The 23,018-nt window shown below is 42.5% G+C and overlaps 1 protein-coding gene across 2 annotated transcripts in view; it reads right to left on the reverse strand.

The window, feature by feature from the left end:
* The window catches only part of LOC145349910 (receptor tyrosine-protein kinase erbB-4-like), a 1,005,257-nt gene that overhangs the window by 586,589 nt on the left and 395,650 nt on the right, over positions 1 to 23,018 (reverse strand). For both annotated transcript variants that reach the window (XM_080198569.1, XM_080198568.1), the window contains exon 2: positions 20,693 to 20,844. In XM_080198569.1, coding sequence (XP_080054695.1) covers positions 20,693 to 20,844 — 152 coding nt within the window. The remainder of the gene's footprint in view (positions 1 to 20,692; positions 20,845 to 23,018) is intronic.

Consider the following 23,018-nt stretch of genomic DNA (forward strand, 5'->3'; position numbering starts at 1 on the left):
TGCAGAGCGAGTCACTTTAGGGAGTTCAGTGAGGCTGCTCTATGAAGAAGAGGCTGGCTTCATGGATTGAATGGATCTTTTTTCACTTTCAATTTGCAAGCGGATTGTGATTCTGGGAATTTGTGTTCCCAAAAGGGAATTGGAATCAGTCAAGCAGCGATCCTAGCTCTTTAATCAAGATGCAAGCACATTGATTAGACCCTTTTTGGCTGAAGGCTGCAATATCCAAACTACCTCGAGGTCAGCGAGCGAAGGGGAGATGAGCAGGGTTTTGGACAAGCTTCATGCTTTCAGGACGCCCCTGAGTTCTTTACAGCCAGTGAAGGATTTTTGAAATGTTGTTACTGCTGTAAGTTATGAAACCTAAGGTCACGTTTGAATGCTTGAGATCTGCTTGATTGATATGGGAATGTCTTTGCCACCATTGCCAGTTTTCATTCACTCTTCATGAGCGAATGGAGAAACCTGCATTCTGGGTTTAATCTGAACGTAACGTTTGTCTAATGAAAGCTGGAAGAATCCCTCAATTTCAATTTTGAGAGGCATTCATTGATTTCAGTGATGGGAAATCTAACTCCCATGCTATATAAATTAAGAATCTACATGTTAAGAGGTCTACAAATTAAGAGGTCTACATGTCAGCTGTGGTTTAGTGGGTGGCACTCTTATCTCAGAATCAATGGCTGTGGTTGCAGGTCCTACTCTAAGAGCTTCAGAATGAAGTCAAGGTAGACACTCAGTATACCACTGAGGGAGTGCTGCACAGTTGCAGGCACTGTTTTTTCAGGTGAGATGCTTAATTGAAGCTTACTCTGCTCTCACACGTGGATGTAAAAGCTCGCTTGGCATTATTTTAGAGAACTTCACTCCAGTGTCACAGTCAATACTTCACTTTCAATCTCAACATCACAGCAAACATTATTGGTCATTGTTACATTTGTGCGTCAGTGTGTGTAAGTTGGCTACAAGTTTCAAAATTTACAACAGCTGGATCACTTCAAAAGTCCTTCATTGACTCTAAAGGATTTTGGGGTATCCTAAGATTCAGGGAGCATTAAGGTCAGCCAAAACTCTGCTGTCCATGTCCCGACACACCCATCTCCCTGTGCCCGTGTCCTGACACACCCATCTCCCTGTGCCCGTATCCTGACACACCCATCTCCCTGTGCCCGTATCCTGACACACCCATCTCCCTGTGCCCGTGTCCTGACACACCCATCTCCCTGTGCCCGTGTCCTGACACACCCATTTCCCTGGGCCCATGTCCTGACACACCCATCTCCCTGTGCCCATGTTCTGACACACCCATCTCCCTATGTTTGCTGACTTCCCAGTTCAGCAAAGCCTTGATCTTAAAATTCTCATCCTATTTTCAATTCTTTTCTGCCCACACAGCTCCCTATCTCTGTAATCTCCTGCAATCACTCAACCCTCCATGACACCTATGCTTATCTAATTCTGGCCTCCTGAGCATCCTTGATTATAATTGCTCCACCTTAGGTGGATGTGCCTTCAGCTGTCAGGTCCCTACGCTCTGGAATTCACTAGTTAAATCCCTCCACCTCACAACCTCTTTTTCACTCCTAAAGCCTCAACCCTTAACTGCACGTATCTGGCTCGGTGTCAGGTGTTGTTTGATAAGTGTCTTGGCACATTTTATCATGTTATACAAATACAAGCTGTTATTTATTAATGCAAATCATTATTTAATGGAGGAAAATGAAACAGAAAAACATATTTTAGACTTGAGCTGGCATTTTTGGATATGTCTCATAGATATTAAAACATTCTTCCTTGGAAAGGAATGTGAAGTGCAAAACATACATAAACACCAGGAGCAGTAATGACTGACCATGCAACTATGTGACAGAATACAGAAACACATCAGGCCGTCTGTATAATTACCCTAAACAAACTTTCTTCCATACAATAATAAGCTGGAATAATGCAAATGAGCAGCCTTTACCTGAAGCAATGATAAGCAAATTCAGGAGGCACGCCATTTCATCTCATGACTTTATTTCTTGCAACATCGTACTTTCAGGATTCTTGGGCATGGCAACAACAACTTGCACGGATATAGCACCTTGAATGTAATAGAAGTCACCCTTGGGGCTTGCCAGTGACACTCATCACTGTTAACTCCTTGTGAGCTGTGAAGCATGTCTGTCAGATTGAGTGCTGAACTTTTCAATCAATGTTCTTCTCTCACTTGCATTCCAAGCCAAAAATTAAATCAGATCAGTTCTGCTATATTGCAGTAACAAAGGGCAGTAATGTATATATAATATTGCTATCAACTGCAGTAAAACGTAGAGTAACAAAACAAGTCACATTTGTCCAACCAGTCAGCCCTATATATTATTTGTGAAGGGTGAGTGATCACAAGGAGGTGAACTACATGAGTATACAGTTAACTGATGAATTTTATTGCAGCAGTATTGATCTAAATTAACTTCTTTACTCTCCACATGTCCACGGCTAGAGTCCATTATGTTGATCTGTATGTCACATATTTCAGATTGGCATTAATTCTCAATTAATTCCCCAGTACTTCCTACCAAATGCGTCTAGTGGTTAATTTGTTCTATTCGTTTAGCTTCTGGACACAGGCAAAAGCACAGCTCTTGTAATAACAAATAGAAGCCTGCATATCATTAAACACCCGCTGGGAAGTCAAGGTCAGGCTGAATGGAGAAGCCCACCAATCATAATCACACTGAGGCAGCAGAGAGACCAGAATGCAGCTCTCAAGGACCTAACCTAATGGAGATGTAAATGCACAATATTTAACCTTTACTAATACAGAAATATCAGCACCTCTAAAATTGCATCTGTTCATCGAGACTTGCCAATGGAAACCTGTTCAAGCATAACCTCTTGCATCAGAGAAATTAAAGATCACTGGACTTGGTGAGCAAATAAGCACTCAGTATTGTTCAGACATGAATCTCCCTCAAGAGACACAGCCTTACACATATAGTATCTGCTTATTATGTGCACCGTAGTCCCATCTTTCACTGCAACCACCATTCCTATTCGGCAATTCTCGTTGCAAACTGAGGGCTTCAGAACAAATTCTGGCCATTGAGGTAACAGGTAACATGACAGCTTTCTGCGCATAGCTCCAGATGTGCCATTTCCCTCTCCCACTACGTGGGTCCTGTGATCGGCAAGTGAATATGAAAAACTGAGGAGGGCACACATCTAATAAGCTTGCCCAGCCCTCTGGATTCTTGGGGCATAGGGAGGTTTTACTTCATAAGGTGAAAGGTGAGGTTGATGGCCCTTGACAGCAAGGTAACATTTGACCAAATGTACCATCAAGGAGCTCTAGCAAAACTTGAGTTTTTGGGAATCAGGTGGTTGGAGTCATACCTGGCACAAAGAGAGATAATTGTGGTTGTTGACCATCAATCATCTCAGGTCCAGGACATTACTGCAGGCATTTCTCAGGGTAGTTATCTAGGCCCAACCATCTTCAGCTGCTTTACTGATAGCCTTCCTTTCATTATAAGGTCAGAAGTGAGGATGTTTGCTGATATTTGCACAATATTCAGCACCAGTCACAGCTTCTCAGATACTGAAGCAGTATGTGTTCCTATACAGCAAGACCTGGACAACATTAAGTCTTGAGCTAATATTCTGGTGGTTACCATGAATCAGAAACTGAACTGGACCAGCCATATAAATACTCTGGCAACAAGAGCAGGTTAAAGGCTGGAAATTTTGAGGCGAGTAACTCACCTCCTGACTCGCCGCAAAGTCTGTTCACCACCTACAAGGCTCAACTGAGGAGTGTGATGGAATACTATCCGCTTGCCCGGATGACTACAACTCCAATAACACTCAGGAAGCTAGCACCATCCTGGAAAATGCAGCCTGCTTGACTGGCATGCCATGCACTAATTTAAACATTCATTCCCTCCACCCAATGATGCATGGTGGCAGCACTTTATACCATATAAAAGGCACACTGCTGCAACTCATAGCACCTTTCAAACATGCGACCTCTGCCACTTAGACAAAGAAGGCCACAGATGCATGGGAACACCTTGATTTTAAAATTTTCATCCTCATATTCGAATCCCTCTGAGGCCTCATCACTCTTTATCCATGTCATCTTCTACAGCCCTAGAGTCCACTAAGATGTCTGTGTCCCTCCAATTTTAGCCTCTTGTGTATCTCTGATTCTCATAACTCCACCAATGGCATCTATGTAATCAACTGTCTAATTCCTAAGCTCCGGAATTCTCTCCCTCCTCCATCACTTTCTTTCTCTCTCACTCCTCCTTTCAAACTCAGCTTAAAGTCTCCATGGTGAAGCTATTTGTCACCTATGCCAATATCTATCTCTAACTCTGCCTCAAAATTTGTCTGATAACAACATTTGCCTGTGAGGCACATGGAGCAGTTTCTACTGCATTAAAAGCACTGTATTAAACGCATGTTGTTGAAGTTTCACAATTGGTGAGTTGAAATTTTCAGAATCCTTCCATTACAATACTGATGAAACATTATTGATTGAGTTTCTTGGCTCATTCTCATAGATCAGGACTGAGGGGACAAATTGCCCTGTTCATGACTTGTTGCTCTGCCTTAAACATCCTTCCTGTCCACATTTGCAATCTGACCACATATATAAATTCAGCGGTCCTCCACAATACATCATTTCCTGGATCCTGTCCATATATAATCTCCTCCTGAGTTAAGTCAGCATTGTCCTTGGAAATGGAAAAATTAATTGGTAGATACATATGGCAATCATTCCCAACAGTTAGTTACTGGCACACACCTTCAGCTCCAAAGCCAGTTCACTGGAACTAATGCTGTATGGATCCCACCATAATGTCAGGTTCTAAAGTACAATAAATAATTGTTTTCTTTACTATTTATCCAGCTAATAGTACTTAATTATATTTTTACACAACATAACTACATCAAATTAGGTTTCAAAAAAATCTAAAGGTCAATATTCAAGAAACAGAAAATGAATTCTTGCTTTAAGCGGTTACAGCTCTAAAAATCTGGCAAATCACCCACCAATTTGATGGTTAATGTGTACCAATTAGTTGTAACACAACAGATTCAATGTGTCACATGTTGCCATTCTGATGTTAGCAAATTGCATTTGTAAAGCACCTTTAGTGGAGTGAAAACATTTGCAGAGACTCCATAGCAGCGACAACAGTAAAGGACTGATCCTATCAACGGAGGAATCAAGAGAGATAACCAAACATTTGATGAAAGAGGTAGGTTTTAAGGAGGATCTTAAAGCAAAAGAAAGATGTCTTGTGCTAGCATGCCTACTACTAAGCTACTTCAGGACTTAATGTCCAGGGGAGATGTGTTCATAATGTGGCCAAACAATTTGATTAGCAGTGTTGCAAATTCCTTCTGATATGCCCATGGCAGCAGTTAGAGCAAAGCATTTCCTCATTAGCTACATTAGAGCTGCTGCACAACATCCTCCCCATGTTAATAGACTCAACGTGCAAGCTCCTGCCATGGTATACTCTGTGGTAAGTGCCTTCCTTGCTTCAAGGGACTGCTGGAGATTTGTGTAGAGAGACAAACAGGTTTAGGGAGTGAATATCAGACATTCGGGCCAAGACAACTGAAGGTACAGAAGCCAATGGTTGAAGGATGAAAACTGGATTTGCACAAAAGGCTATAAGTGCAGAAGAACAAGAGTCTCCGTGGGTTTTAGAAATGGAGGAGATAACAGAGATAGGGACAGATGTGGCCAGGAAGAGATTTGAACAAGAAGGTTGAGAATTGTAAAATTGAAGTGTTGCTGCACTGCGAGGCAATGCAGTTGAGTGAACGCAGGGGGAACATAATGGCACCAGAGCCTTGGATGGGAGGTTAACCAGGAGAGCCCTGTATCAGTCAAGTCTGAAGGTAACAAAGGTGTGGATGAGGGTCTTAGTGGGAGGTGAGCTGAGGCATGGAGCTGATCATTTTGAACTGGAGTGACTGAGGAGAGACTATCTGGTCATTTGTGAAACCACACTGTGGGCAAATTAATTCCCCCGTTTGCTATATCACAACCGTAACTCTTCTTCAAAGGTGCTACACAAGCCGCAAAGTGCTTTTGGATATCCCACAGTTATGCAAAGTGCTATAAGTATGCAAGATATTTCTTTCCCTAATCAATGATAAATGAAAATTAAGCACAAAGTTCAGAGGTAGTGCTGAAGTATTCCAGTCCTTGGTATTGTGGTGCAGTGGGTAGTACCACTGCCTCTGAACCAGAAGTTCTGGGTTCATGTCTCACCCCAGGACTTGAAGGTGAGTTTATGGCAGGGTCAAATAGGTTGTGTGTGTCAACCTGCAAATTCTTCCAAATACACCAATGGCTGGTGGTAAGAGTGGGAGAAACTCATGGTCAACCATACTAGATGTGGAGTGGTGCCCCTTAAACTATAAGCCCCTGGTGACAGACTCTGGGAGCTGGGTATAATTCCCTGACTGGACCTATTCAAGACAACCAAGTCAGATGTGGCAGATGCAGGAGAATAGGGGTCCAAAATCAACAAATGACAGGCAGATAAAGGCAAAATATTATGATGCCAGAATCTGGAACGAAAACAGAAAAATGCTGGAAAATCTCAGCAGGACTGATAGCATCTGTGCAGAGAGAATAGAGCCAACCTTTCATAAGAACATAAGAACATAAGAACATAAGAAATAGGAGCAGGAGTAGGCCATCTGGCCCTTCGAGCCTGCCCCGCCATTCAATAAGATCATGGCTGATCTGTCGTGGCTCAGTTCCACTTTCCCGCCCTCTCCCCATAACCCTTAATCCCCTCTCTTATCAAAAACCCATCAACCCGCTTCTTAAAAATATTTAGCGAGGCAGCCTCCACCACTTCAACGGGCAGAGAATTCCAGAGATTCACCACCCTTTGAGTGAAGAAGTTCCTCCTCAACTCCGTTCTGAACTGCCCCCCCTTTATCTTCAAGCTGGATGACCCTCCGTCAGAGCTTAAAGCAAAGAAAAACACACCATCCTGCTCCCTTGTCCATGTGTCCACCCTTGGCCTTTTGTAATGTTCTTGTGAACCCCAATGCAAACTAAAGGAACAGCTCCTCATCTTCCAATTCGGCACTTTACAGCCTTCCTTCCAGACTGAACACTGAGTTCAACAACTTCAGAGCATGAACTCTCCCTTCCACTTCCACCCTATTTCCATTTATTTTATTTCTTCTCTGATCTCATTCATCCATTTTTATCACTTATTATTCTTACTTCTATTTTTCCACTACTCCAAATTTGTTTTCCATCTTGCCCCAAACTTCTGCACCGCCCCCCCCCCCCACCCCACCCCCTTCCCTTTTGAAGGCAATTGCCACATTCCTCAGGTAGTCCCCTTATCAATCTGTACCTCTGCTCTGCAATTCACACATTCCGAACACTTAATGAACATTTTTACCACCTTTCTCAGCCTTCATTATCATCTATTTACATTTCCTTTGTCCAATTGTGCCCCCACGCCATCATCCTCATAGTATAAGTCTTGTCTGATTTTCCTTGCTCTCAGTTCTGATGAAAGGGTCATCCTGACTTGAAACATTGGCTCTATTCTCTCTCCAAAAATGCTGTCAGCCCTGCTAAGATTTTCCAGCACTTTTCTGTTTTTGTGTACGAAATGACAGGCAGAAGTTGCTTGCAGATAAGAACATAAGAACATAAGAAACAGGAGCAGGAGTAGGCCATCTAGCCCTTCGAGCCTGCCCCGCCATTCAACAAGATCATGGCTGATCTGAAGTGGATCAGTTCCACTTTCCCGCTTTTTCCCCATAACCCTTAATTCCCTTGTCTGTCAAAAACCTATTTACCCGTGTCTTAAATATATTTAGCGAGGTAGCCTCCACCACTTCAATGGGCAGAGAATTCCAGAGATTCACCACCCTTTGAGTGAAGAAGTTCCTCCTCAACTCTGTTCTAAACTGTCCCCCCTCCCCCCCCCTTATCTTGAGGCTGTGCCCTCTAGTCCTGCTGTCCTTTGAGTGGGAAGAATCTCTCTACCTCTACCCTATCCATCCCTTTCATTATCTTATATATCTCTATAAGATCCCCCCTCATCCTTCTAAACTCCAACGAGTACAGACCCAGTCTATTCAGTCTCTCTTCATAGTCTAACCCCCTCATCTCCGGTATCAGCCTAGTGAACCTCCTCTGCACTCTTTCCAAGGCCAAATTATCCTTGCGCAAGTGTGGCAACCAAAACTGCACACAGTACTCCAGCTGCGGCCTCACCAGTGCCCTGTACAGTTGCAGCAAAACCTCCCTGCTTTTATATTCTATCCCCCTCGCTATAAAGGCCGGCATCCCATTTGCCTTCTTGATCACCTGCTGCACCTGCAGACTGGGTTTTTGCGACTCATGCACAAGGACCCCCAGGTCCCTCTGCACCGTAGCATGCTGCAGCTTTTCGCCCTTTAAAAAGTAATCCCTCCTACTATTATTCCTGCCAAAGTGGATAACCTCACACTTGCTAACATTATACTCCATCTGCCAGGTCCTCGCCCACTCACTCAGCCTATCCAGATCCCTCTGCAGACTTTCCACACCCTCCGCACAATTTGCTTTTCCACTCATCTTTGTGTCATCAGCAAATTTCGTCACCCTACACTCAGCCCCATCCTCCAGATCATCTATATAAATGGTAAATAGCTGAGGCCCCAGCACCGATCCCTGCGGCACTCCACTAGTTACCAACCGCCAATCAGAATAGCACCCATTGATACCAACTCTCTGCCTCCTATTAGACAACCAATCCTCTATCCACGCTAACACCTTACCCCCAACTCCATGCCCCCTAACCTTCTGAAGCAACCTTTTGTGAGGCACCTTATCAAACGCCTTTTGAAAATCGAGAAACACCACATCCACCGGTTCCCCTCTGTCTACCGCTATCAGCTCATAATGAGATGTATGAGATAAGCTCATACAATTCTTTCACTCAGCAATCTCCATGGACAAAGTCCTCATGGGCTGTCAGGTTGATTCCCAAATGATAACTTTGTGCTTTGGATAATCTTACCATAGAATCATGGAATTGTACAGGGGAGAAGGAGGACACTCAGCCCATCATGCATTTGCCAGTGCAACATCAAAGGTCTTAAATAAAACATTTACCATTTCTCATTCCACATTCTGCATTTGGCAATCAAGGGTGATTTACAGCATAGAATCATAGAATCCTTACAGTGCAGAAAGAGCCATTTGGCCCATCAAGTCTGCATCAACCACAATCCCACCCAGGCCCTATTCCCGTAACTCCTCATATTTACCCTGCTATTACTCCTGACACTAGGGTTAATTTAGCATGGCCAACCAACCTAACCTGCACATCTTTGGACTGTGGGAGAACCTGGAGGAAATCCACACAGACATGGGGGGAGCATGCAAACTCCACATGGACAGTGACCCAAGGCTGGAATTGAACCTGGTCCTTGGCACTGTGCGGCAGCAGTGCTAATTATTGTGTCACCATGCCGCCCCAGTTGAGCAACTGAGTATGGTGAACTGATCTATTTTATTAAAAGAAGCTGCTGCAGATATTTACGTTAGTCAAACGGTCATTTTAAACTAATAACGTGCAGGAAGGGATAGAAATTTCTTAAAATTGTTTGGACAATTGTTTGATTGTTGAAAAGCCAGGGTATACAGAAAGCTTTAGAAAATCAAAGGAGATCAATGTTTTTTCTCAACTACGTGAGGCAAGAGTTCAACTGCCTCTTATAATGGCAACACAGGGGAGAACCATACCAGAAGAGGATTACTGGTACAACAATAATTCCCTCAGACAATATTTAGTTGGTTAAGATTTGACTTCATAGGCAGTTGGTGTGGCAAAGGCTCAAACTTAAAATTATTCATATTTGTTTTCAAATCCCTCCGTGCTTTAGTATTCTTTGTGTTTGCTCATGGAATGTGGGCAATTGCCCATCCCTAATTGCCTTTGAGAAGGTGATGATGGGCTGCCTCCTTGAATCGCTGCAGTCCATGTGATGTAGGTACACTCACAGTCCTGTTAAGGAGGGAATTTCAGGATTTTGACCCAGTGCTGTGGAGAAATGGTGATATATCTCCAAGTTAGGAGAATGGATGGCTTGGAGGGGAACTTGCACGTGATGATGTTCCCATGCATTGCTGCCCATGTCTTTCCAAAGTTAAGCTTAGACCTGTCCTCATATCGCCAATGGTGGATCAGGACAAAATTATGGCTGATAATGCTTTTGTGAATTGTCTTGGTAATAAATGCAAATAATTATTCTTGCCATTCTTTTGTCACAAAGCCTCCATGTACCTCTGGGATCCTCTCTAAAAGTGTGTGTTTGGTAAGAGAACCATTGCAAACAGGTACTTAATGAGAGTTTTCTTAAATTAAGATGCAAGCAACAAAACCCATCTCATTATGGGATTTGATCAGAAAAGAATGAGAGAGATCAGGAGCGCGCAATTGGCTTTTTGAATCTGTTGTGTGCTTGCTGAGCCAGGCAACAGCTGCACAGACAGCACTTTGTTCAAAGTGAAGTATCAGTGCCTGGGTAACTTAAAAGAAAAGATTAATTCATTAGGGCAGATTGACAAAAATGCCACAAACATGCTATAGATGAATTGCTGACAATTTCATATCTGAATCAAATTTTCAGCCTGTTTTTCTCAGGAAGGTAAGCTATCCTGTCTGTCAGCACCTGAAATTGAAGCATCACGAGGCGGGAGATTAAAGTCATTAATTCATTTTGAAATACTTTTTCCATGTGGTTTTTGCAGCAAATTGAAATATGATGCATGATTGAGTCTGCAGTATACAAATTGTTTCTGAATGATGATTCGCTGCCAGCTGCCACAAAATGGCAATTCTTTTTCCAGCCGATCATATTTCCGCTGGCACATTTTTCTTTCACCCTGAAGTCTGTGTTCCGCAGGCCTCTTAAAAACAAGGACTGGGATTTACTGCTAGTGTGGGGTGCCACATCCCCCAAACCACCAATCCTGACCAGCTCAACCAGATGGAGAACTGGTAGGAGCCCTACACCGTTTCTTTTTTGGGGAGCAGGCGTCTGATATGAGTTAAGGGCACTTAACTTGTCAGTTTCATGTCTTCCATGTAAATCAAGCCCCTGGTGAGGAGGAAATCCCACCTGCACTCCTGCCCAGAAATGCCTGGAGTGTTGGTGCTGCCAGTAATGCTCTGAGGAGAAGCCGCAGGATCGCCATTGGATTCCTGGACACAGGTGTGTAGGACGAGATGGAGATGGTTTGCCAGTGGTGGTGGGGAGAGAGACAGGGAGGGTCAAATGAGGATAAGCTTTCAATGGCCGCACTCTTCCCGATGCTGCGTCCCTTGATCAGGCAATGAATGCCTGTCAACAATGGACTCTGCCATCTTCCACCCACACTCCAAACATGAGACCACAGGTGAAACAAACCCACACCATTTCATCTTTGCTCATTGCTAAAATTCTCCACTTCTGGCTCCATCCTCGTAAATCTCTTCTGCATCTTTTGCAGTGCAATCACATCCTTCCTGTAATGTACTGACCAGAACTGGATGCAGTACTCCAGCTGCAGACTAACTGCTGTTCTACTCAAACTGAGCAAAACTCCACTTCTTACGCTCTTAGCCTCAGTCAATAAATAATGTATTCCATATGCCTATTTGATGACCTTATCTCAGGGTTCTCCTCCTTTCAGGGTTCTGTGAAAATGCACTCCAAGTTCTGTCTGTTCCTTTATACCGCTCAATATCTTATCATTTACTGCGTACTGCTTTCCTTGTTTGTCCTCTCCAAATGTATTCCCTCATACTTCTCCTGACTGAATTTACTGCCAAGCTGACAACTCCACTGATATCTCTGAGCATTCTCCAGCTTTCTGCCTCACTGTCAACCTCACAGCCAATTTTAGTGTCAACTGCAAATTTCTTAATCATTTATTGACGTCTAAGTCGCTGACCTATACCATGAAACACCAGTACCGAACCTTTAATGGGTAGTGCCAAGAGGCAGTTTTGGGAGCAGTGCCAGGGTACCGCCTAGGCATAACCCTTTTCACCCTGGGGGCTGTACCTACCTGTGTGCCTCTTGTTTCTCTGGCCAGGTGCGTGTCATGGGAGACCTGTTTTGATTCATATCAGCATGGCTTCATGCCAATGTGAATGGATAATCCAACAGTTACAATCAGGCGAAAAGGCCTGATAATGATATTTAAATCCATTCAAAATAGGGATCTTGACTTTTGAAATGGGTCGGATCTCAAACAATGATGAGTGGAGTACAGTAAAGAGGTAGAGGATCTGGTGAACTAATGCGATGACAATAATCTTTCCTTCAACATCAACAAAACGAAGGCGATAGTCATCTACTTCAGGAAGAGTAGTGGAGGGCTTACCTCTGTTAATATCAATGGGGATGGAGTAGAAATGGTTGAGAGCTTCTAGTTTCTAGGTGTCCAGATCCCTCCACACAGATGCTATAGGTAAGAAAGCCCACCAATGTCTTTATTTTCTCGGAGGATGAAGGAAATTTGGCATGTCCACTACAACTCTCACCAACCTCTACTGATGCACCATAGAAAGCATTCTTTCTGGTTGTATCACAGCTCAATATGGCTCCTGCTCTATCCAAGACTGCAAGAAACTACAAAGCATCATGAATGAAGTCCAGTCCATCACTCAAACCAGCCTCCCATCCATTGACTTTGTCTATACTTCCTGCTGCCTCGGAAAAGCAGCCAGTATAATCAAGGGTCCCATGTACCCGCGAAAAACTCTCTTCTACCATCTCACATTGGGAAAAAGATCCTGAAGTCTGAGATCATGTACCAACCAACTCAAAAACAGTTTCTTCCTTGTTGCCTCAGACTTATGAATGGATCTACCTCACATCTTTCTCTAAACCCTAGCTATGACTGTAACACTACATTCTGCACACTCTCGTTTTCTTCTCAATGAGAGGTCTGCTTTGCCTGTATAGTGTGCAAGAAACAATATTTTTCACTGTATACTAATACATTTGACAGTAAATCAAATCAAATCAAAATCAAGGGCTGTTTAAGGATTCCTATGGGATTTTTCATCCCCACCACCATTCCTGCCCCCAGAAAATGGGAGTGAAAAATCTACCACCATCAATCTTTCCTTTGTCAGAATATATTTGTTTTGGACAGTCTCTGTCTCTTCATAGAATATCCTTCAATGTTCTGAACTTGATTTATCTTCAAGTAGCTGTTCCCAGTCAAGTTTTGGCAATTGCATTTCAGCTTACTGAAATAGCCTTTCCCCAATTTAAAACGTGGTCTTCTCTCTAAGGCAAGAGAAGGAGATTGAAATAGCATTCCAATGTCTGGTACTGCAGCAAAACTTCCTTACTCTTGTACTTCAACTCCATTGCAACAAAGACTCCTAATTTATTTTAGTGCAAAATAGGAGAAAATATGGACTTTTGTTGTCTGATTTCTAATGATCAAAATCACCGGATGCTTAGATTAGGGAAGTTGAGTTCTGTGCTGAAAAGCAGGGAGCTGTAGGCCATCCAATTCATACCTGGGGAACAAGCTTAGACAGACTATGTTGGTTGCCTGATCCATTTTTCAAGCTGGATTTTAAATGGGTGTCTTGCTCTCCCTCTGAAAGGAAGAAAGTACAGGACTTGCATTTTAAAGCATCTTTTACAAACTCAAGGTATCCCAAGGGGTTTTATAGCCAATGAATTTTAGTGATGTCAGTTAAAGGATGGATATTGACCAGGATACTTCCCATCTGTTTCCTTGAGTGGAAGATTGTGGATACAATGCCAACTTTACATCCATTTGGGGAGAACAGCATCAATGACAACAACAACTTGCACTTATATAGCAATGTCAAACATTATCAGCAGGCTTGCCAGTGGAATGATTGGAGTGAATGCGGCATCTAGATAACATGTAGCCACTTCCTAGCTAATACATAACAGATAACCAATGAAATGATAACATCCCATACCCTACAGAAATTCTATCATTAACTCCATAGCATACAGAGTTCACTGTTACAAACTGAACTTTAAATTATATTGATCCAAGGTCCTATGTTTCATGACCAGTCAGTGGATTTTGAAGCCTCGGGGGGAATTTTAACTTTGCAACTCAATTTTAAGATTCTTCATCGAGCTCCAGAATTTCATCTAAAACTGCTCTGCCTCCCTTGTCACCCCTCTCTCCTTTAAAGAGGCTCCTTAAAACCTCTGTCTTTGACTAAACTTTTGGTCACCTGTCCTAATATATCCACATGTAGCTCAGTGTTAGCTTCACCTGATTGCTCTTCCCAGTTTGTTTACGCTGTATGAATACAAGTTGCTATTATTTATTCCCAAATGGGCATGAAGTTATCATCATCATCATCATTTTGTTCTATTGCCAAAGACCAATTTTACATCCTTTTTCCCAATTTCAGGGCAGTTTCAAGGCTGCAAGATTCATTTCCACTCATTCTGATCTGAAGACACCAACCCACTGGTGTGTAGATCATAGGTACCAGTTAGCATCTGTCATTTGGAGCCTCACTCATCCCATGAGGGCACTTCATAGGTGAGTCTTGACATGTCCACATCACTTCCAAACCCTTCCAACCCCGAAATGGCAGCCGGGGTCCTATTTGTATCATGTGACCCTGACGAATGTTAGAATAAGGCTGAGTATTTTGGACCTTTTTTCAAAATGGCAACAGCAGCATGGCAGACATTAGCAGGGTGCTCAAGATGGCTAATCCCATTTTGTAGCCATTCATCATGGTCAATTGCAATGAAATAAAAACCTCTCACTTACTCTCCAATGGACCCACAATTGTGATACGGAATTGGATGCGAGGAATTAGAGATACAAGGCCATAGTCTATCATCCTACGATGCAACACACTGAAAGTAACAATTTGCTGCACTAATACATTGACCTACTTCAAAGGAAATTAGCTTATTTAATTGAATCTTCTAGTTTCCAATGATTATCCTCAACACTGGTGCTCCACAGGACTGCATCCTCAGTCCCTTACTATACTCTTTATACACCTATGACTGTGTGGTCAAATTCCTCTCCAACTCGATTTTCAAATTTGCTGATGACACCACTGTAGTGGATCAGATCTCAAATAACGATGACACGGAAAGAGATAGAGAATCTATGAAATGGTGCAATAACAATAATCTCTCCCTCAAGGTTAGTAAAATGAAGTAGAGAGTCATCTACTTTTGGAAGTGCAATAGAGGACATACCCTCCTCTACATCAAAGGGAATGGAGTGGAAATGGGCAAGAGCTTCAGGTTTCTAGGTGTCCAGATCACCAACAACTTGACCTGGTCCTTTCACGCTGATGCTATAGTTAAGAAAGCCCAACAATTTCTGTACTTTCTCAGGCTCAGGAGGCTAAGGAAATTCGGCATGTCCACTATGACTCTCACCAATTTTTACAGATGCACCATAGGAAGCATTCTTTCCAGATGTATCATAGCTCAGTACAGCTCCTGCTTCGACCAAGATCAAGAAACCACAAAGGATTGTGAATGTAGCCCAGTTCAACATGCAAACCAGCCTCCCATCCATTGACTCTGTCTACACTTGCCACTGCCTCGGCAAAGCAGCCAGCATAATCAAGGACCCCACACACCCTGGACATTCTCTTTTTTGTCTTCTTCTGTCGGGAAGAAGAAACAGAAGTCAGAGTTCATATATCAACCGACTCAAGAGCAGCTTCTTCCCTGCTGTCATCAGAACTTTGAATGGACCTATCTTATATTAAGTTGATCTTTCTCTCTACACCCCAGCTACAACTGTAACACTGCATTCTGAAACCTCTTCCTTTTCTTCTTCCAATGTACTCAATGTTGACACAATGGTTAGCACTTCTGCCTCACAGCACAAGGGACCTGGGTTCAATTCCTGGCTTGGGTCACTGTCTGTGCAGAGTTTGCATGCTCTCTCCGTGTGGGTTTCCTTCGAGTGCTCTGGTTTCCTCTCACAATCCGAAAGACATGCTGGTTAGGTGGACTGGCTGTGCTAACGTCTCCCTCAGTGTACCGGAACAGGTGCAGGAGTGTAGCGACTAAGGGATTTTCACACAAACTTCACTGCAGTGTTAATATAAGCCTATTTGTGACACTAATAAATAAACTTTAAACTTTAACTTTGTCTATATAGTGCACAAAAAACAATACATGTGACAATAATAAATCAAATCAAATTCATTCAGAAAATCAGCAAGCATATTTAAAGTTAAATCGTCCACACAAAATCACAACAATGGAAGAGTCAGGGTCTGTACCTGGCTTGGGATAATGCGAGTCACTCACACAGTGGCTCTGCAGGTGAGTGTTGGATATGCTTTACCTTCTCAACAGCAAATTTGTGGACAATTGAGACAGTAACACATCTGACAATGAACTGCATTTATTACTGATTCAAAATATTCCTCTTGATATTTCGTGGGGTAGTATATGCAGCCTGACATCTAGAAATCTCGCACTGAAAAACTCCCAGGAATCAGGAGTGACTGTCCAGACCACTCATGGCCCCTGTCATTCTAAGTATCCAAAGATCCTAACTGACTTTTTCTTTGCATCTGTCTTTCATGCTATTGTCAAATTGAACATTGTAAAGCAATATAACTTCATTATATCACAAAGGCCAACAGACCTGAGTGGTGTGTGGCTGCATTTACACTCCATACGAGCCACCTCTCACACTTCTTTATCTAAACCCATCAATGTAACCTTCTACTCCTTTCTCCTAGTGTGAATATTTAGCTTTCCCTTAAATTCATCTCTGGTGTTCACCTAAACAATTCCATGTGCTGGACTCTAGATTCTATCCACTTCCTGAATAAAGTTTCTCCAAATTCTTTTCTGGATTGATCAGTGACAATTTTACAGCTCCTAATTCTGGTCTTGCCCTCAACTTGAAAATAAGAACATAAGAACATAAGAAATAGGAGCAGGAGTAGGCCATCTAGCCCTTTGAGCCTGCCCCGCCATTCAATAAGATCATGGCTGATCTGTCGTGGCTCAGTTCCACTTTCCCGCCCTCTCCCCATAACCCTTAATCCCCTCTCTTATCAAGAACCCATCAACCCGCTTCTTAAAAATATTTAGCGAGGCAGCCTCCACCACTTCAACGGGCAGAGAATTCCAGAGATTCACCACCCTTTGAGTGAAGAAGTTCCTCCTCAACTCCGTTCTAAACCGCCTCCCCTTTATCTTGAGGCTGTGCCCCCTAGTCCTACTGTCTTTTTTGAGCGGGAAGAGTCTCTCCACCTCTATCCTATCCATCCCATTCATCATCTTATACGTCTCAATGAGATCTCCCCTCATTCTTCTAAACTCTAACGAATGTTTCTGCATCACCTGCCCTGTTAAACCCCTCATAATCTTGAAGATCTCTATTTGCACTTTTCAATTTTCTCTTTTCTTCAGAAAAGAGCCCCATCTGTTCAATCTTTCAATCTAGCATAGATTTTCAAATTCCTACTGAGTTTCAGTGTCATCTTCTTGAACAATGACTCTGCTGAGAGAGATCACGGTGGTTAAAAGCTAGGATCTGCCAGCATAAAGTTTAAACCAATTTGAGCCTACTTATGTGGCTGAGCATAATATCTGTGAGTCTCATTAAAAGCAATGTAAAAATAATCAATTGTTTTGCTGAGTCCCCAATTCTACCCCTTGCTGTTAGATCAAAGTGGAAGATGGCTGGCAAGAGATTCCTTCAAAGTGATAGGGGAGAGGAAAGAATGCAGCCATTTTTCATGGTCAGCTGTCATCTGTTCATCTGTGCTGACTCTGGAGGCCAGAACCATGCTCATTTACCTGTTTTCTTTACAATTGCATGACCAGCTCTGGTCCCCACGACACAACCAATTTCAGATGAGGTTTAAATACTTGCTCAAGGTAACAAACAGCTAATATCTTAACCATTATTTAATTTCGATGAGTTCCCTGTCTAATTTCTCTCCGGATTTATGAATTTCATGGAAAAATGAATTGTTGCTCAGTCTGGTTTGCCCAACAGCAATGTATTTGCTGCCAGAATTTTAATCTCTCATTCACCTTGGATAATTACTCTTGAAATTCCAATAGGAACATCTGTGAATAATTACCCAGCCAGCAATTATTCCCATTTCCGAGTGATTACCTGTTCAACCAAAGGTCAGTGGACAATGTAAGCTTGTGCCAGTCAGTCAGACAATGCATGAAGTCACAGAGGGGAATTCAATTGTGCAGTGTGTGTGTGTGTGTGTGTGTGTGTGTGTGTGTGGGGGGGGGGGTGGTGTGGAGGAAAGAAGGGCAGGGGGAGAGAGAGAGAGAAATAAACTGTGGAGTGTTGGGTAGGAACATATAATGGGTGTGCAATATGCCAGTCTTTAATGCCCTACTGAAAGTGTGAATTTTGCCAGCACAGGCAAAACTGTGGACTGACAGCAAGGAGTTTTCTGATAGGCTCTCCCAACAGGCTGAGTGGCATTTTCAGTCCAGTTTGAGTATTCACCAGGAAGCGGAGCAATTTTAACAGGCCAATAGTGTGAAACGGGTGTATTAGATCTATTGACTATTAAACATCTCTCCTGATTTCCATGTATAATGAGAAATTGATTAATCTGTTTGACTTTATCCATCAAATTTAGTATTACTGTACCCACAACATGACTTAGAGTCACAGAATTATGCAGCACAGAAGCAGACCCATCAGCTCATAATATCTGTGCCAGCTCTTTGAAAGAGCTATCCATTAGTCCCTATTTCCCTGCTCTTCCCCACAGTTTTGCACATTTTTTCCCTTTAAGTACTTATCCAAGACATTTTGTTGAAATTGTTGGTCTTGCGCTCGTCAGGGCAATCACAAGAATACTGATTGCCAGTGGCCTGATGAGCGCAAGACAAAAACTTTGACAAAATGTCTTTTTGCAGCAGTATTTAAATTTTCTACAACCAAACGTCCATTTTTATCCAACTGCTTTTTGAAAGTTGTGGTTTGAATCTGTTTTCATGATCCCTTCTGGCAATACATGCAGATCATAACAACGCGATGTGGAAGAAAAAGCCTCCTCATCCTTCCTCTCATACTTGTGTCTTCTGATTATTAACTCAATTGAAACAATCTCTCCCAATCTAGAGTGGTTGGTTCAAGAGTTCAAGAGATCTGGATTTATTAGGGGAAATGGAGGAAACTGAGAGACTAGAGTGAATCCTACACACCCACGAGAGTTGTCAAATTCCTTCACCATCCTACGTGACTAAGGACTCCTGTGTCAGTTATAAAGGGGCTCATGTTATAAACACAACATTAAACATGATAAATATTCCCTGTATAAGACTGTAAAAAAAGTCAGAGCTTTGTCCCTAACTCTTCCTGCATCCCTGGGAAGCTTCAAGAAGAGTGGGAAATGTTGCCTTGATCACTGAAATCCTGCAATGCACAGTGAGAGCAACAAAAGCAAATTATAGCAGATGCTGAAATCCAAACTAGAATTGCTGGAAACACTCAGCAGAACACATAACATCTGTGGAGAAAGAAAAAAAAACATTCCAGTAGGTGACTATTCAGGACCTGATCTGAAACGCTAAGTCTTTTCTTGCTGCACAGATACTGTCTGACCTGCTGAGTGTTTCCAACATTTTCTGCTTCGATTACAGAGCCATGATATGGATGTGCCGGCGTTGGACTGGGGTAAACACAGTAAAAAGTCTGACAACACCAGGGTTTAGTCCAACCGATTTATTTGATAGTAAACTATTTACTATCAAATAGTAAACTAGTAAATAGTAAACTATTTACTATCAAATAAATCGGTTGGACTAAAACCTGGTGTTGTCAGACTTTTTACTCGATTACAGAGCAACAGCACACTGGTTAAGTAACAATAAACAGAGATCACACTCTCCAAACAGGCATATGGGCAATAAAAAGTGTCTAAACCTCATCAGAATCCTCAGAACACACTCCTCCCACATGGCCTCGATACTTTTTTGAGAACGCAGTGGCTTAAATCTACTCCAGGATGCTTAATTAGTTTGTTAATGGCCTGGCGTCTGATAGATATGTTTTGCAGTAACAGTTTACCAAACAGATTTAAGTAATTAACTGTAAATCACTTCATTAAATGGTTTTAGTGCAAACTGTTATAGTGGAGAAGATTAGCACCAACTGTCACCGAGAGAGACTGTTTTTTTTGCCACTCCTACTATCTCAAGATCATTTATCCTGAATCGCATCAAAACAGCAGAATCTCACTGCGCTACAGACCTGCAAACAGGGTAAAAAAAACTGCTTTCAGGAAAGGTGTAGAACTAGAAATCTGAAGTAAAGACAGGATATGTTGGAAATGCACAGCGAGAGTGAAGGCAAGTTATCAATTCAGAGAGAGCAAGAATTCCATTGCAAAATCTTTAACCTGCTGCTTTTGCCCTTTCACATCTGCTGTGTACTCCCAGCACTTTTCTGTCTACTGCTTGAACGGTAATCGATTCATCCCCTCAAATGCTGAATATGCTCTGTATTTGTGTTTTTTCTAATGCAGTCTCCAAGTGAGCTGGCTATGTCTGCTCTTGTCCGCAGCCACTGTCAAGCCACCTGTGCCACTCTGCTCGTGTGGAGCAAGGGTCACCTGGCCAGCGGCCATGTTAGCAGCATACCAATGTCCTAGTGGTACCTTACCCGCAAGAAGGAGAGATCCCTGTTTCGGTCGATGTTCGTGATTTCTAGATTTCCCATGACAACTTCGCAGTTTTCATAATTCTTGCGGAGTGCTCGGTACTGCTGCTCCAAGTCAGAGAGGGTGCTGAGTTTATTTTCTGTGCCAGCACATACTGTAATAATTTAAAACACAAGAGAGGAAGAATTAGTGATCCATCGGTGAAACATTTTGCCAGTCGATTTGTATCCAATCAGTTGATTATCATTGCAAAATTAAGCTATTGATTTCTTTCAGAACACATAAAAAAAATGAATTGATGGTCTAACCTCACACATACAAAGCTGACTCTGTACTTAAATGTACAGTGCTATTAATCCAATAATCTCTTAACCATAAAATGAGCTGACAATCACAGCATCCCTTTCTGAGCTGTGGAAAATTGAACAATTTTACACAAACCAAGATGACTGTGCATCTAAAAATGTGTACAGCAGATTCTATCGTTGTGGTTTGAGTTGTTAATCTGCTCTGGTGTTATGGCATGCAAAATGCCACAATAGTGATAAGAAAATTAAACTCTACTTAAGCAAACACTGGGACACAATATATGGCAATTTCATTGAAAGGAAACAGAATCAAAGGGCTCAGAAAAAGCAATAATAATCTGACAACATCTTGGACAGAAGCTTCATAGAATCCCTACAGCGCAAAATGAAGCCATTCAGCCCACCAAGTCTGCAGTGACTCTCCAAAAGAACATTCCATCGATGGCCCACCCTATCCCCACACATTTTTCGTGGCTAATCCACTTGACCTACACATCTTGGGACACTAAGGGACAATTTTAGCACGGCCAATCCACCTAAACTGCACACCTTCGGACTGTGGGAGGAAACCAGAGCACTTGGAGGAAATCCACACAGACAGAGAGAGAATGTGCAAACTCCACACAGAGTGTCACCCGAGGCCAGAATTGAACCTAGGTCCCTGGTACCGTGAGGCAGCATTGCTAACCATTGTGTACCATGTCAGCAGTTTAGGTATCAAGTCTAGTCCACAGAAAATATATTCAGAATACAGCCAAACGGATTGATTATTATTCTGTAAGACTAGGATAGTTTGCTGGTCACGCAAACGGCAATGGCAAATCACTGCAGTACTTTGCCAAGCATAATTGTGACCAATTCAGTGGAAGTCCATATTTGTGAATGCCTCAGGGCATGGTACTTTAAGGTGGAAGATCCTGATAACAGTCCCCTCAAATCCACATACAAATCAAACCCATCGTTTTACATTGAAAAGACTGAAACACAAATACAGATAAATCACTTTGGGGTTAAGCTGCATGGACAAGTGTTTCCAACTGGGACGGAATCAAAACAAGATTCTTGAATTAGTTTTGAAAGCAAGGTCAACCAACTTTGAGATTTCTACTGGGAAAACAAGCTGAGTGAAATCATTGGTCCCAAAGTGCAAGCAGAGCTGTGTTAACACCACTTGATTATGATAGCCTAGTGATTTCTCCTCACCCAAAGCAAAATATATAATTTATTCATTGACTTGCTGTTTGCTGTGTATGAATGAAAATGTCTTGTAGTATCAAAAGCATCAATTCCCCTTGGATAACGCGCTTGGTCTTTGAGAATTTTGGACACGAAGGTATCAGATGCATCTCAACAGCCCAATGTTCCATGATCCGTCTGCCCCATAGTGATACAATGAAAGATGCCCATGTCTATGAAGCACAACAGCATGGTGGTTAATAATCCAGAGGCCTGGACTAAACAATTCAAATCCCATGGCTGATGAGGGAAGTCAAGGACAGCATAAAAGCAAAAGGAAAAGCATACAAAGTGGCAAGGATTAGTGGACAGCCTTTAAAAGTGAGCAGAGGGCAACTAAAAGAGCAATAAGGGGGGAGAAGATGAAATATGAATGTAAGCTAGCTAGTAAGATAAGTTTTTTTTTCAATTTATGAAAGACAAGGGAGAGGCAAAAATAGCCACTGGACCACTGGAAAACAAAGAAATGGCAGAGGAACTGAATAGTTACTTTGCACCAGTCTTCAAGGTGCAAGACACCAGTGGGATGCCAGAGCTCCAGGAGAATCATGGACACAGGTGAGTGCAGTGGTTATCACTAAGAAGGTGGTTCTGGAGAAACTGAAAGGACTGAAGCTGGATAAATAACCTGGACCAGATGGAATACACCCCAGGGTTCTAAAAGAGATAGCTGAGGAGATTGTGGAGGCATTGGTGGTGATCTTTCGGCAATCGCTGGAGGCAGTAAGATCCCAGAGGACTGGAAAATAGCTAATGCAAAACTGCTGTTTAAAAAGGGAGGAGG

This window comes from Carcharhinus amblyrhynchos, chromosome 11 (genome assembly GCF_965287045.1).
Source record: "Carcharhinus amblyrhynchos chromosome 11, sCarAmb.v2.hapA, whole genome shotgun sequence".
Taxonomy (NCBI): Eukaryota; Metazoa; Chordata; class Chondrichthyes; order Carcharhiniformes; family Carcharhinidae; genus Carcharhinus; species Carcharhinus amblyrhynchos.